A 14,309-nucleotide genomic window follows, 5' to 3' on the forward strand; every position below is an offset into this window, starting at 1 on the left:
GGTGACATAACTGTCAATTATTGTTCCTGTGTTCAAATCTGACAATGTGAGAAATTATTGGTGCAATCTTAAACACACAAAAAGAACAAGCATTGTCACTAAGGTGACATAATCCCCCACCGCAAATTATCAAATCAAACTTAAAAAGTAATGAAAGTGAAGGTCGTAATTTAAGATGAAGGTAAATGTCAACAAAAACATGACCAGTCAACCTCTCTTGATATCTTGCTCTGTAGTTGTTCAAACGCACAAATATTTTCAAGATTCACTTTGACCTTGACATGAATGTCTTAGAGTATGAAATATGCAAAAATAGTAATAAAGAAATTGTTTATTGAAAAACATTCAAGGGAAGTCTTGAAAGTCTATGAAGAAAATCCAGTGAACTGTTCCTGAGATGTCTCGCTGACAATCTTAACATGCAGTTTAACATGCTGAAATCTTCAAAGTGTCGCTGTGACCTTGAAAATTAGGTGAAGGTCACAAAAATCTGCGCCATCCCTAGATAAAGCTTGGTGTTGAATATGAAGAAAATCCAGTCAACGGTTCTTGAGATATCTTGCTGACAAGGGTAAAACGTTAAAGTCCCCTTGTGACCTTGATATGAAGGTCAAGGTCACCAGACCTGACTGGGACCTTTATTTTACTGTGATGAACCTAGGTACCAAATATGAAAAGAATCCAGTCAACGGTTCTTAAGATATGTTTAGCGCGAAGCGGGGGATAAAAAGTCTGGCTAGTTTGTAGTAATGGTTACTAATGTGAGATTTAGTAGTTTTGTACCTTTGTTCCATGAACGTGTTGAGTGGGTCCACACAGGCTGTCACTGCACCTGCAACAAGGTATAGGCAATGATGGATCACTATGGATCATCACAGAATACATGCAAGAGAATATACAACACAATATAAGTGATATACAACACGATATACAACACAATAAAAGTGATATACAAGTGATATACAACACAATATAAGTGAGATATACAACACAATATAAGTGATATACAACACATCAAAGGTAAATACTGACAGACACATCATCAGGAATCATCAAGCAACACAAAATGGGGAATATGTACCATATCAAAGGGAAGGAACAACACAACAGAGTCTATACAATACAACAGGGAGGAATTGAAAACACATTGCTTTCAAACACAACTCCCACAAGGCTCAATTTCTCCAAATCAATTTCCGATCTCCCCATGTACAACGGAAAAACTCTCACCTATCCTGACCTGTGAAGCTACCTCTGTGTTAGGGTGAGAGACTATGGCATGGACTACATCGATGATGTCAGTGTATCTGAAATAAATAAAACAATGTCATAAATCAAGAAACTATGTGTCCATATTATCAACACTGATTAAATATTCCATTCAAATATTCCATTCTGATGTAACTATGGAGACAAGTTACAACACTGTGATAACATGGTCAGAAAATCATCCAAACCAAAGTGACTCACTTCTGGCGGCTCATGAGGCCTCACCAACATGGGTTCCTGTACTATTTTAGGGTAGGGAAACATGCTACATATAACCCGCAGAGAATCTACCCACCCTGGCGTGAGGATGACCACCCTGGTTCTCTTGTAGTTGCCGGACGTATGACGGCGGCGGTTGGCAGAGTAGGCGGAGGTGAGGGAGTTCTGGAGACTCACGGGTCAAACACGGAACTGTTGTCATGGGGCTGACAGATTGTTGTCCATCTGTTCACACAGAGTTTAACAAATCAACATTTACATTACCAAGGGCTGCATGTTCCCAGTTTTCATTAATGCAAAACATCAGAAGCATGATTCTTGCACTCAAGTTGTAATAAAGCATAAATTAACATCAACAGTAATGACAATGCAACAGGCATTGCTTGGTTGCAGCCCATGGATATCAACTGTCCTTCCCTTATGTTACATAGGTCTGTGTACTGGATATCAGGCAAAGGAGGGGTCCCATTTTCACCCGAGTTTCAATGGTCATTTAAGCTTTCAGCACAGTGACACCCCTGAGGTCTTGATACCTAAATTCTGAGTACTGATATCAAATCCCAGTTTGTGTCCCAGTTTAGTGATTGACGTCTTGATACTAAATTCTGAGCTGATACAAACATTAATGTTTTATGGTGGACCATCATCACTCACCAACATCGCTTTGCAGAACATGGTCCCGATCCCAAATTCTGGTCAGAGGTATTGCCCACTGGTCCAAGGAATACAAAGGAGTCAAAGCTGAGGAGTTATTTGCTCTATGAAGAGACACTCTTACATATACCCAAGGCTTACTCAGGGAAAATAAACAACCTGGCTCTTCCCTGAGAAGACAAACCATCAAGTACCAAAGGCTTACTAAGATGAGGACAACTGTATGAAGACACAGCTCCTCTTGAGAAGACAAACCATCATCATGTACCCAAGACTTACTAAGATGAGGACAACTGTATGAAGACACAGCTCTTCTGTGAGACATGCCATCATCATGTAACCAAGGCTACCTAAGATGAGGACAACTGTATGAAGACACAGCTCCTCTCGAGAAGACAAACCGTCATCATGTACCAAAGGCTTACTAAGATGAGGACAACTGTATGAAGACACAGCTCCTCTCGAGAAGACAAACCGTCATCATGTACCCAAGACTTACTAAGATGAGGACAACTGTATGAAGACACAGCTCCTCTCGAGAAGACAAACCGTCATCATGTAGATGAGGACAACTGTATGAAGACACAGCTCTTCTGTAAGACAAACAACATCATCATGTAGACAAGCCATCATCATGACTTACCTAAGATGAGGACAACTGTATGAAGACACAGCTCTTGTGAGAGACAAACCATCATCATGTAACCAAGACTTACTAAGATGAGGACAACTGTATGAAGACACAGGTCCAAGCCATCATCATGAAACCAAGGCTACCTAAGATGAGGACAACTGTATGAAGACACAGCTCTGTGAGAAGACAAACCATCATCATGTACCCAAGACTTACTAAGATGAGGACAACTGTATGAAGACACAGCTCTTCTGTGAGACAAGCCATCATCATGTAACCAAGGCTACCTAAGATGAGGACAACTGTATGAAGACACAGCTCTTCTGTGAGACAAACCATCATCATGTAACCAAGGCTACCTAAGATGAGGACAACTGTATGAAGACACAGCTCTTCTGTGAGACAATGTAACCATCATCATGTATGAAGACACAGCTCTTCTGAGAGACAAGCCATACCAAGAGGACAACTGTATGAAGACACAGCTCTGAGAGAGAAGACAAGCCATCATCATGTACCCAAGACTTACTAAGATGAGGACAACTGTATGAAGACACAGCTCTTCTGTGAGACAAGCCATCATCATGTAACCAAGGCTACCTAAATGAGGACAACTGTATGAAGACACAGCTCTGTGAGAAGACAAACCATCATCATGTACCCAAGACTTACTAAGATGAGGACAACTGTATGAAGACACAGCTCTTCTGTGACAAGCCATCAAGATGAGGACAACTGTATGAAGACACAGCTCAGGTCATCATGTACCCAAGACTGAGTATGAGACAAGACAAGCCATCATCATGTAACCAAGGCTACCTAAGATGAGGACAACTGTATGAAGACACAGCTCTGTGAGAGACAATCATCATGTAACCATCATCATGTACACCAAGATCTTGTAACTAAGATGAGGACAACTGTATGAAGACACAGCTCCTCTGTGAGAAAACCACAATGCCATCATCATGTACCCAAGGCTACCTAAGATGAGGACAACTGTATGAAGACACAGCTCCTCTGTGAGAAGACAAACCATCATCATGTACCCAAGGCTACCTAAGATGAGGACAACTGTATGAAGACACAGCTCTTCTGAGAGGACAAGCTCATCTGTGGCTACCTGAGAGGACAAACCATCATCATGTACCCAAGGCTACCTAAGATGAGGACAACTGTATGAAGACACAGCTCTTCTGTGAGAAGACAAACCATCATCATGTACCCAAGACTTACTAAGATGAGGACAACTGTATGAAGACACAGCTCTTCTGTGAAGACAAACCATCATCATGTAACCAAGGCTACCTGAAGACTTACAGCTGTATGAGGACAACTGTAAGAAAACACAGCTCCTTACTGATGAGGACAACTGTATGAAGACAAAGACAAACCATCATCCATCATCAACTGTACCCAAGGCTACCTAAGATGAGGACAACTGTATGAAGACACAGCTCCTCTGTGAAGCAGATGCCCAAGACTCCAACTGTATGAAGACACAGCTCCTCTGTGGGCAGAGCCTCCAGCTTGCAACGCAAGGTTTCATTGTCCCCACTTACCGTGTGTTGTCCTTGTCAAAGCTGGTGATGGTTCTTGCCAGGTTCTCCTTGTGACAGCCTGGAACTCCAGTCAGGATAGTTACTGGAATCTGGGGGAGAATATGTACTCAAGTTGATACACTGGTGCAGAAAATGCTACTTCAGCTGACACTTTCACTATCCAACCATTACAGAACCTTTGATATGTTTGATGTTTAAAGTCATGCTTGATTTGGATGACTGTTCCCCAATTTGATAATAACACAACTGCATTCGAAGTAAAGCATACCCATTCTGTCTCTGCTGATGGAGGTGGGATGTCTTGCTTGAGAAGACAGTGGAGGTCATGTTGCTGGACTGGATGCCAGCCAACACTGCTGGCCACAAGTGAGAGGCAAGAACCTGCACCACACATCATACAAAACAATTACTGTATATACTACATTGTGGGAAACACCTTTATACATTGTACAAATATAGAATCAAGCTGATTTCATGACTGACAAATCTGAAGACATATATTTGTCGAAATTGAAAGATAAATCTCAGTTTTATTGTTAAACACTTATGTTTACCATATGTGTCTCTTGGTTAGGGTTATGAGGCAGAGATAATGATACAGACATGTCATGTGATACAATCTGTCTGGAAGCATTCATCCAGCACTTGATGACAACCTCTATTTGCAATTGTTGCAAAGGAACTGATGTCTGGTGTACCTGTTGATGTGTGGGAGGAAACTGGGGACCCGCTTGAAGGTGATGGTATTGATGGGGGCAATGATGTTCTCAGATGCTGTGTGCTGGATCTGCAGCAGCTTGTGGCTATGTTACCACAAAAAATATATGTAGTAACTACCTCATTCTAAGAGAGATGATAATATCATCATTTTCCCATATCACTGTAACTTAAGTGACAGGTGTTAAAAAGTGTACTTAATTCAGACAACAAACACATAATGTCTTTCAATTTAATCAAGGTGAGCAATACTGAATATCCATGTTTTAGAGATTAAGATGTCAAAATACTTTAAGTCAGAAGGTAAATAACCATGGAATCCTACCTATATGGAAGCTAGTGTAATGACTGAATCATGTATGATAGACACTCACAGTGGAGCGAGATCCTCAGGAAGTGTTTCCTGTCTCTTTACCTCCGGCATGTCACTGTCCCCCTTCCACACAGGCAGCACCTGCAACAGTCACACAATGATGGTAGATGCTGCAGTCAACTAGAGCAATACAGGTGCCCTGTAAATAGTGGATTGGGAATAGTGGAGTCTGTAGATAGTGGTGTGGGAATAGCGGAGTATGTCAATAGTGGAGTGGGAATAGTGGAGTCTGTAAATAGTGGTGTGGAAATAGTGGAGTCTGTAAATAGTGGAGTGGGAATAGTGGAGTCTGTAAATAGTGGAGTGGGAATAGTGGAATAGTGGGAATGTGGAGTCTGTAGATAGTGGAATTTGGAATAGTGGAGTCTGTAGATAGTGGAATGGGAATAGTGGAGTCTGTAAATAGTGGAGTGGGAATAGTGGAGTCTGTAAATAGTGGAATGGGAATAGTGGAGTCTGTAAATAGTGGAGTGGGAATAGTGGAGTCTGTAAATAGTGGAGTGGGAATAGTGGAGTCTGTAAATAGTGGAGTGGGAATAGTGGAGTCTGTAAATAGTGGAGTGGGAATAGTGGTGTCTGTAAATAGTGGAGTGGGAATAGTGGAGTCTGTAAATAGTGGAGTGGGAATAGTGGTGTCTGGAAATAGTGGAGCGGGAATAGTGGTGTCTGTAAATAGTGGAGTGGGAATAGTGGAGTCTGTAGATAGTGGAGCGGGAATGGTGGAGTCTGTAAATAGTGGAGTGGGAATAATGGAGTCTGTAGATAGTGGGGTGGGAATAGTGGAGTCTGTAGATAGTGGAGTGGGAATAGCGGAGTCTGTAGATAGTGGAGTGGGTATAGTGGAGTCTGTAGATAGTGGAGCGGGAATAGTGGTGTCTGTAAATAGTGGAATGGGAATAGTGGAGTCTGTAGATAGTGGAGTGGGAATAGCGGAGTCAGTAGATAGTGGAGTGGAAAAAGTGGAGTCTGTAGATAGTGGAGTGGGAATAGCGGAGTCAGTAGATAGTGGAGTGGAAAAAGTGGAGTCTGTAGATAGTGGAGTGGGAATAGTGGAGTCTGTAGATAGTGGAGTGGGAATAGTGGAGTCTGTAAATAGTGGAGTGGGAATAGTGGAGTCTGTAAATAGTGGAGTGGGAATAGTGGAGTCTGTAGATAGTGGAGTGGGAATAGTGGAGTCTGTAAATAGTGGAGTGGGAATAGTGGAGTCTGTAGATAGTGGAGTCTGTATATAGTGGAGTGGGAATAGTGGAGTCTGTAAATAGTGGAGTGGGAATAGTGGAGTCTGTAGATAGTGGAGTGGAATAGTGGAGTCTGTAGATAGTGGAGTGGGAATAGTGGAGTCTGTAAATAGTGGAGTGGGAATAGTGGAGTCTGTAAATAGTGGAGCGGGAATAGTGGAGTCTGTAAATAGTGGAGTGGGAATAGTGGAGTCTGTAGATAGTGGAGCGGGAATAGTGGAGTCTGTAAATAATGGAGTGGGAATAGTGGAGTCTGTAGATAGTGGAGTGGGAATAGTGGTGACTGTAAATGGTGGAGTGGGAATAGTGGAGTCTCTAAATAGTGGAATGGGAATAGTGGAGTCTGTAGATAGTGGAATGGAAAAAGTGGAGTCTGTAAATAGTGGAGTGGGAATAGTCGAGTCTGTAGATAGTGGAGTGGGAATAGTGGACATTGTAATTGTGATACTTATTACCTGCTGGAAGACAGCTGTCCTGGCATTTCTCCCCAGAGGAATTATAATGACTCATCTACCCAGACACTCACTCAAGTCATAATGGACACTGCAATTGTGACACCAATATTACCTGCTGGAAGAGAGCTTTCCTGGCTTTACTCCGGGGATGAATTACAAGGACCAGTCTGTTGCTGGAGCTGAGAAGATGAGGAGGAATTCGATCCCTGGAGGTCACATCAAGGTCAGCTATCAGGAACGCAACGTTAGATATGGAGTCCTGTCACACACATAAACATATTGTTTACCAGACGCTTCCCTCCAGGTGGTGCATTTATATCTAGCAGTTCTACTTACAGAAGGAATGAACCAGAACCACTCTCACACAGTGATTGCAAGTACTTATGATATCATTATCAATAGAATATCATGTCAATTAATGCAGTAAGTGTGAAATCAACTCCAGATAACCTACCCCATCATACAAGGAGAATCCCTTTATGTGTCTGGCCATGAGAGAGAATGCCCCATACTGCAAGGCCTGGATGATCATGCCATTCTCATACAAGTACAGACAGTCTGCAAACACATTCAACAATGAGACTGAAACCACTTGGTCCAAAGCTGAAGAATTACCATTAGTGTTAAATGTCAAAAGTTCTACCAACTAGTATCAACTTTATAAGTCTTGTCTGAAATATCTAATGCTTTCCAGTCAAGAAGAGACAAATATTTGTCATGATTTACACAAGAGAAATGAGTTAATGGGTTTGACACCCTTGACAGCACAATCACAGCTACATGATGGCGACTCTCTGAGTGTACTCATGCTGTAGATTGCCTGATGTCTGTCTACAAGGTCAAGCAACACCACGAGTTTGTGTTTATTGTTTAACATCATGATCAGCAATATTCCAGCTGTTTCATGGCAACCTGTATATAATCAAGTCTGGTCCAGACAATCCAGTAACTGATATCGTGGGCAATGATCCATGTTGTTGGGGCACAGTGACCCCAAATTTATCAAGTCCCTGATGCTGGCCAATAGATCTATAAGTCAGCTCATGCGATAAGCATATGTTGCTGGGGACCAGATTTAACCCATAACCCCACTGCATCATGAGTGTGGTATTACAAATGTCTCAGCAACCCCAGCCAGCAACAACAACAACCCTGTTTCAGTGTACATTTGTGTATTTCCAGTGTATTGGCTGATCCCCACAATGACATGGGTACAATGTGTAGAGCCCATTTCAGGCTAATCCGACAGTGATACGGGTACAATGTGTAGAGCCCATTTTGGCTGATCCCCACAACACAATGAATGTGTAGAGCCCATTCTGGCTGATCCCCACAATGATATGGGTACAATGTGTAGAGCCCATTCTGGCTGATCCCCACAATGATATGGGTACAATGTGTAGAGCCCATTCTGGCTGATCCCCACAATGATATGGGTACAATGTGTAGAGCCCATTCTGGCTGATCCCCACAATGATATGGGGCTGATCCCTACAATGATATGGGTACAATGAGTCCATTTTGGCTGATCCCCACAATGATATGGGTATGTGTAGAGCCCATTCTGGCTGATCCCCACAATGATATGGCCATTTATGGCAATCACATGTGTACAATGTGCATTTGATATGGGTACAATGTGTAGAGCCTCAATGGCTGATCCCCACAATGATATGGGTACAATGTGTAGAGCCCATTTTGGCTGATCCCCACAATGATATGGGTACAATGGGTAGAGCCCATTCTGGCTGATCCCCACAATGATATGGGTATTTGATGGCTGATCCCCACAATGATATGGGTACAATGTGTAGAGCCCATTTTGGCTGATCCCCACAATGATATGGGTACAATGTGTAGAGCCCATTCCGACAATGATATGGGTACAATGTGTAGAGCCCATTTTGGCTGATCCCCACAATGATATGGGTATGTGTGTAGAGCCCATTCTGGCTGATCCCCACAATGATATGGGTGCAATGTGTAGAGCCCATTCTGGCTGATCCCCACAATGACAATGATATGGCACAATGATGATATGGGTACAATGTGTAGAGCCCATTCTGGCTGATCCCCACAATGATATGGGTACAATGTGTAGAGCCCATTCTGGCTGATCCCCACAATGATATGGGTACAATGTGTAGAGCCCATTTTGGCTGATCCCCACAATGATATGGGTACAATGTGTAGAGCCCATTCTGGCTGATCCCCACAATGATATGGGTGATATGGGTTCTGGCAATGTGTAGAGCCCATTCTGGCTGATCCCCACAATGATATGGGTACAATGTGTAGAGCCCATTCTGGCTGATCCCCACAATGATATGGGTACAATGTGTAAAGCCCATTCTGGTTGATCCCCACAATGATATGGGTACAATGTGTAGAGCCCATTTTGGCTGATCCCCACAATGATATGGGTACAATGTGTAGAGCCCATTTTGGCTGATCCCCACAATGATATGGGGGCAATGTGTAGAGCCCATTCTGGCTGATCCCCAATGTGTAGGAATGACATGGGTATCCCCAATGTATGGGTACAATGTGTAGAGCCCATTTTGGCTGATCCCTAGAGCCCATTTAGCTGATCCCCACAATGATATGGGTGCAATGTGTAGAGCCCATTTTGGCTGATCCCCACAATGATATGGGTACAATGTGTAGAGTCCATTTTGGCTGATCCCCACAGTGATATGGGTACAATGTGTAGAGCCCATTCTGGCTGATCCCCACAATGATATGGGTACAATGTGTAGAGCCCATTTTGGCTGATCCCCACAATGATATGGGTACAATGTGTAGAGCCCATTTTGGCTGATCCCCACAATGATATGGGTACAATGTGTAGAGCCATTTCTGGCTGATCCCTGCAATGATATGGGTACAATGTGTAGAGCCCATTCTGGCTGATCCCCACAATGATATGGGTACAATGTGTAGAGCCCATTCTGGCTGATCCCCACAATGATATGGGTACAATGTGTAGAGCCCATTAGAGCTGATCCCCACAATGATATGGGTACAATGTGTAGAGCCCATTTGGGCTGATCCGACAGTGATGTGCCTGGAACCCCACTGACCAACTGACCTTGACAGGGTGTGGAGGTGAGCACATCGCCAGTTGTCAGCAGGACTGCTTCTCCATTCATCAACACATCACCGAAGCCTGGCAGCCTCTTACACTTGAGTCTCTCCTGGATATCTTTATTAGCCAATGTGTCTGCCTTGCCACTCTGGAACAACAAAATACCACACGGCGTACATTTTAGAAATTACCAAGGAAATGTGAGCAAAAGAATGATTATTAGTTCTGCTTATTAGATATCCTGTAAAACTTGTAGACATGAATTAATCACATAAGAGGTCTGGGATATACAATCTTGAGATTAATGGAAGATAAACAATATGCTTAATTCATTTTGTAACACAACAGAAGGCGGGAATGCATTTTGTTTCTAGTGGATTGACAGTTTATTGGGACAAAGCTTGAGTCTAGGACAGAGAGTTTCTGGACTACCGTGGACCAGACCGACACAGTTTCACTGCATGGAAATTGGCCACTTACTGCCCACATCTGGAACCTTGGCAGGTGACTGGTGAGAACGAGAACATCACTGCTGATTGTCTCTGGCTGGCCTGCAACACCACACATGAATAATGACGTTGCAGACAGGTTCAGAAAAACATTGACTTTGGCCAAAATAAATTCTGACTGCATTAGTTTGTGACCAATAGAAATGTTAATTAATTAAACTCTAATTAAATAATCAAATAATACTTCGACAAATATGTTAGAACAGTGAATAACAACGACTGAGTCCTATTCTAAATTTGCAGAAACTGGAGAAATTATATTTTTTTTAATCATGCTGGTAACCACACCTGAGTGACTCTAGTTGGAAAGAAGCCACCTCAGAGTTTCACATACAATGTCCATAGTCATGATACTCAAAGTCTCCTTCAGCTCATTTAACAGTACCTCAAGTGCACCAACCAGCTCTGGGACACTAACTGCAGCACTGCTTACACTGTGAAACCTTCCACCACTGGGTATCCCCGAGCACCAATTACTATCACTCAAGATAAGCCACTTTATGTCCACTTATTGTTAAGTATGTCACCAATCTGTTAATTGTCTTCTCTTCAAGATTAAATCTATCAGGTAATAGAAATTAAATATCCATTTTTCCTGAACAGTGAAAAAACGGAACATTCCCATTAGTGTTAAGAATGTTTTGATCCCAGGGGATATACTTCCCAGACTAATTCATTGGGCTAGAGGACTATTTGGCTACCAGGATAGTGGAATATTGAGTTATGGGGCTATCGGGCTATCAGGCTAGGTAACCACATCGCTTTTGGGCTGAAATCAAGTGAGCTGAGAGGCTATTGGCCCAGTGGGTCATTTGGACATCAGGTGATCAGACTAGCAGACCTATCAGCTATCAGGTTATCAGACAAGTGGACCATTTGGCTGTCAGGCTACTGGACCAGTCAGCTATCAGGTTATCAGACCAGTGGACCATTTGGCTGTCAGGCTACTGGACCAGTCAGCTATCAGGTTATCAGACTAGTGGACCATTTGGCTGTCAGGCTACGGGACTATTCAGCTATCAGACTAGTGGACCAATCAGCTATCAGGTTATCAGACTAGTTGACCATTTGGCTGTCAGGCTACTGGACCATTCAGCTATCAAGTTATCAGACTAGTAGACCTATCAGATGTCGGGTAATCAGGCTACTGGACCATTCAGCTATCAGGCTAGTGGACCATTCAGCTATCAGGCTAGTGGACCATTCAGCTGTCTGGTTATCAGACCAGTGGATCATTCAACGGGCTGGTTATCAGACTAGTAGACCATTTAGCTATCAAGTTGGTGGACCATTCGGCTATCAGACCCCTAGTTATTAGATACTATGTAACTGGATACGATAATCCCACCTGGCTCAGTGACTGGAATAGCAGAGTCAAGGAAGGATTCTGCAAACACCAAGGAGTTGAGATGGCCCTTGCCATGGCAACTAGGAATGTCATATAGGGTCATAGTGGCAACCTTCACCAGAAGACTGTGGCAGCCATCTCGCAGGGAACTGGGCCTAGTGGAATAAATTGGCTTTGATATGACAACCAAAATTTATTTCCCACACTTTTATTACCAAGATTTGGTTGAGTTATTGAATCATTGCAATAACGATGGGACATTAATGCATGAATGTAGAAATTAAATTGCAGCCATGTCGAGGTAGGTACACCCGGATGCTGTTTCTCTCTCTATCTCTCTCTCTCTCTCTCTCTCTCTCTCTCTCTCTCTCTCTCTCTCACACACACACACACACACACACACACACACACACACACACACAAAAGTTATATGAAATAGCAATGGAGCCAAATTATTGGAAGAATTGAAAATTATATGGTGGCATATTTTCACATTTCTGCTATTGATAATTTATCATCAACTTAATTGATCACATGTTCAAACCAGCTGGGCAATACAAAGTGCAGCCTCAATTAGAAGCTGGAAGATTAATAAAATGTGTAAACTGAACTTTGGAGCATGGACATTCTCTAGTTCAATAGGCATACAAACATTATGATACAAAATGTACGAGCAAGCATTGCTACTTTACAAAAACGTAAACTTGTATCTTTCAAACTTACTGAATCTACATTCTCAATCATACACACAGCTAAGCTGTTTCAAAAGTGATATTAACTCACTTTATGAATAGCTAACAAACCAATTACAGTACCTGACAAGTCTTGGCAACATATATTCACAAGTGACAGATAATCAATTCTGAATTATGAGTAGTTTATTCTGAATGTTACCCACAATCAAGAAATTGTGGAAGAATGTGGGTCAAACAGAGAGCAGGGAGCAGAGGACAGAACACTGGCATAAGGAAGTTTTTTCCACTGTATTTCAAGTTTTGATGACATTCTTCTATAGCTGAACCAAATTTGTATCTTAAGTATCTAAAGGACATTTTGGATAATAACGAGTCAGTGTCCCAGAAAATAAAACTGATCTGAAACCTGAAACCTGTCATAAGTCAGACCAGTTAATTGTCATCCTCAATAATCTCCAGGGTATCTCCACTACTACCCTGCAGCTCGGCCCGATAATTGTATTACCTCCCTTTGCTGACTTTTATCCAATCAGGTGTCTACGCTGGGAACTTGAGCGTACCAATCACAAAACTTCTATCATAACTCACTTCCGCTTCTTTTATCTAATGGATTAAACTTGGCAACACAGTTGTTGCAGAGGCATCCTGAAAGAGGTAGAAGGAGTTCTTGCATATATTTGTTGAAGGTTTCAGATCTGTCAGTTTGTCTGCATGATTTTTTCGCACAGCAAACCTCACGGCTGTGGCTGCCATCTTCGTTGATACTGGCAAGCTCGGTTGTAACAGCTTATCTGATTGGCTACTGTGAGAAGGCAAAGCCAGCAAAGGGAGGTAATACAGTTATCAGATCGAGTCGTAGATGCATCAACAGTACTAGTGGAGATTTATCGAAATGTATACCTAAGAGATTATCGAGGATGGTTAATAGTTGGAACAACATCTGTCCCAAACAAGCAACAAACAAGGCATATCAATGAAGGAACTAGTCAATCAGCATGAGGCAGCAGTTATATCACTTGGTGTACTGGATAGAAATCAAATAGGCGGATCCAGAGGGGCACCCCCAACCCCCACCCCCCCTTTGTCCTGAAAGTTTATCAAATGACCATTGAAACTTTAGTGAAATTGAAGTGTGCACCCCCACTTTCTCAAGAGTGTGCACCTCCCCCCTTCCTCAAAAAGCTGCATCCGCCCCTGCTCACGCCTTCCTTTGACAATGAGATTGTTGAAATCTGCCATTGATCTGATTACATGTACACTAGACAGATAGATGAGCATACCTCCTTGCCATAGTCAGCAGTGTTTGAAACTAAGGGGTCATGGGGTCTGTGCAGTTGACTGCAATAGTGTCTATAGCCAGGACCTTAAACTCTGAACAGTGGACAGCAATTACAAGGATGATGACATGGACCCTGTGACTTGAAGGATCAATCTTGACCACTCACTGGTAATCTAGTTTTGTAGTCTACAGTACATTCTTTATGTAGATTGATAGGAGTATGTTGTAAAACAAGAAGAGACCGAAGGTGATAATGTAACAAATGTGAA

At 42.5% G+C, this 14,309-nt stretch overlaps 1 protein-coding gene across 1 annotated transcript in view; it reads right to left on the reverse strand.

The window, feature by feature from the left end:
- Positions 1 to 783: 783 nt before the first annotated feature.
- LOC124274606 (dynein axonemal assembly factor 9-like) overlaps positions 784 to 14,309 on the reverse strand; it is a 103,278-nt gene continuing 89,752 nt past the window's right edge. Inside the window, exons 6-17 of the mRNA XM_046709972.1 lie at positions 12,067 to 12,221; positions 10,690 to 10,760; positions 10,213 to 10,357; positions 7,576 to 7,679; positions 7,234 to 7,380; positions 5,430 to 5,509; positions 5,037 to 5,141; positions 4,607 to 4,719; positions 4,339 to 4,427; positions 1,565 to 1,713; positions 1,231 to 1,307; positions 784 to 832 (exon numbers count right to left, since the gene is read on the reverse strand). Coding sequence (XP_046565928.1) covers positions 4,662 to 4,719; positions 5,037 to 5,141; positions 5,430 to 5,509; positions 7,234 to 7,380; positions 7,576 to 7,679; positions 10,213 to 10,357; positions 10,690 to 10,760; positions 12,067 to 12,221 — 865 coding nt within the window. The 3' untranslated portion in view covers positions 784 to 832; positions 1,231 to 1,307; positions 1,565 to 1,713; positions 4,339 to 4,427; positions 4,607 to 4,661. The remainder of the gene's footprint in view (positions 833 to 1,230; positions 1,308 to 1,564; positions 1,714 to 4,338; positions 4,428 to 4,606; positions 4,720 to 5,036; positions 5,142 to 5,429; positions 5,510 to 7,233; positions 7,381 to 7,575; positions 7,680 to 10,212; positions 10,358 to 10,689; positions 10,761 to 12,066; positions 12,222 to 14,309) is intronic.

The sequence above is a fragment of the Haliotis rubra genome, unplaced genomic scaffold (genome assembly GCF_003918875.1).
Source record: "Haliotis rubra isolate DU_JTF1 unplaced genomic scaffold, ASM391887v1 Scf192, whole genome shotgun sequence".
NCBI lineage: Eukaryota > Metazoa > Mollusca > Gastropoda > Lepetellida > Haliotidae > Haliotis > Haliotis rubra.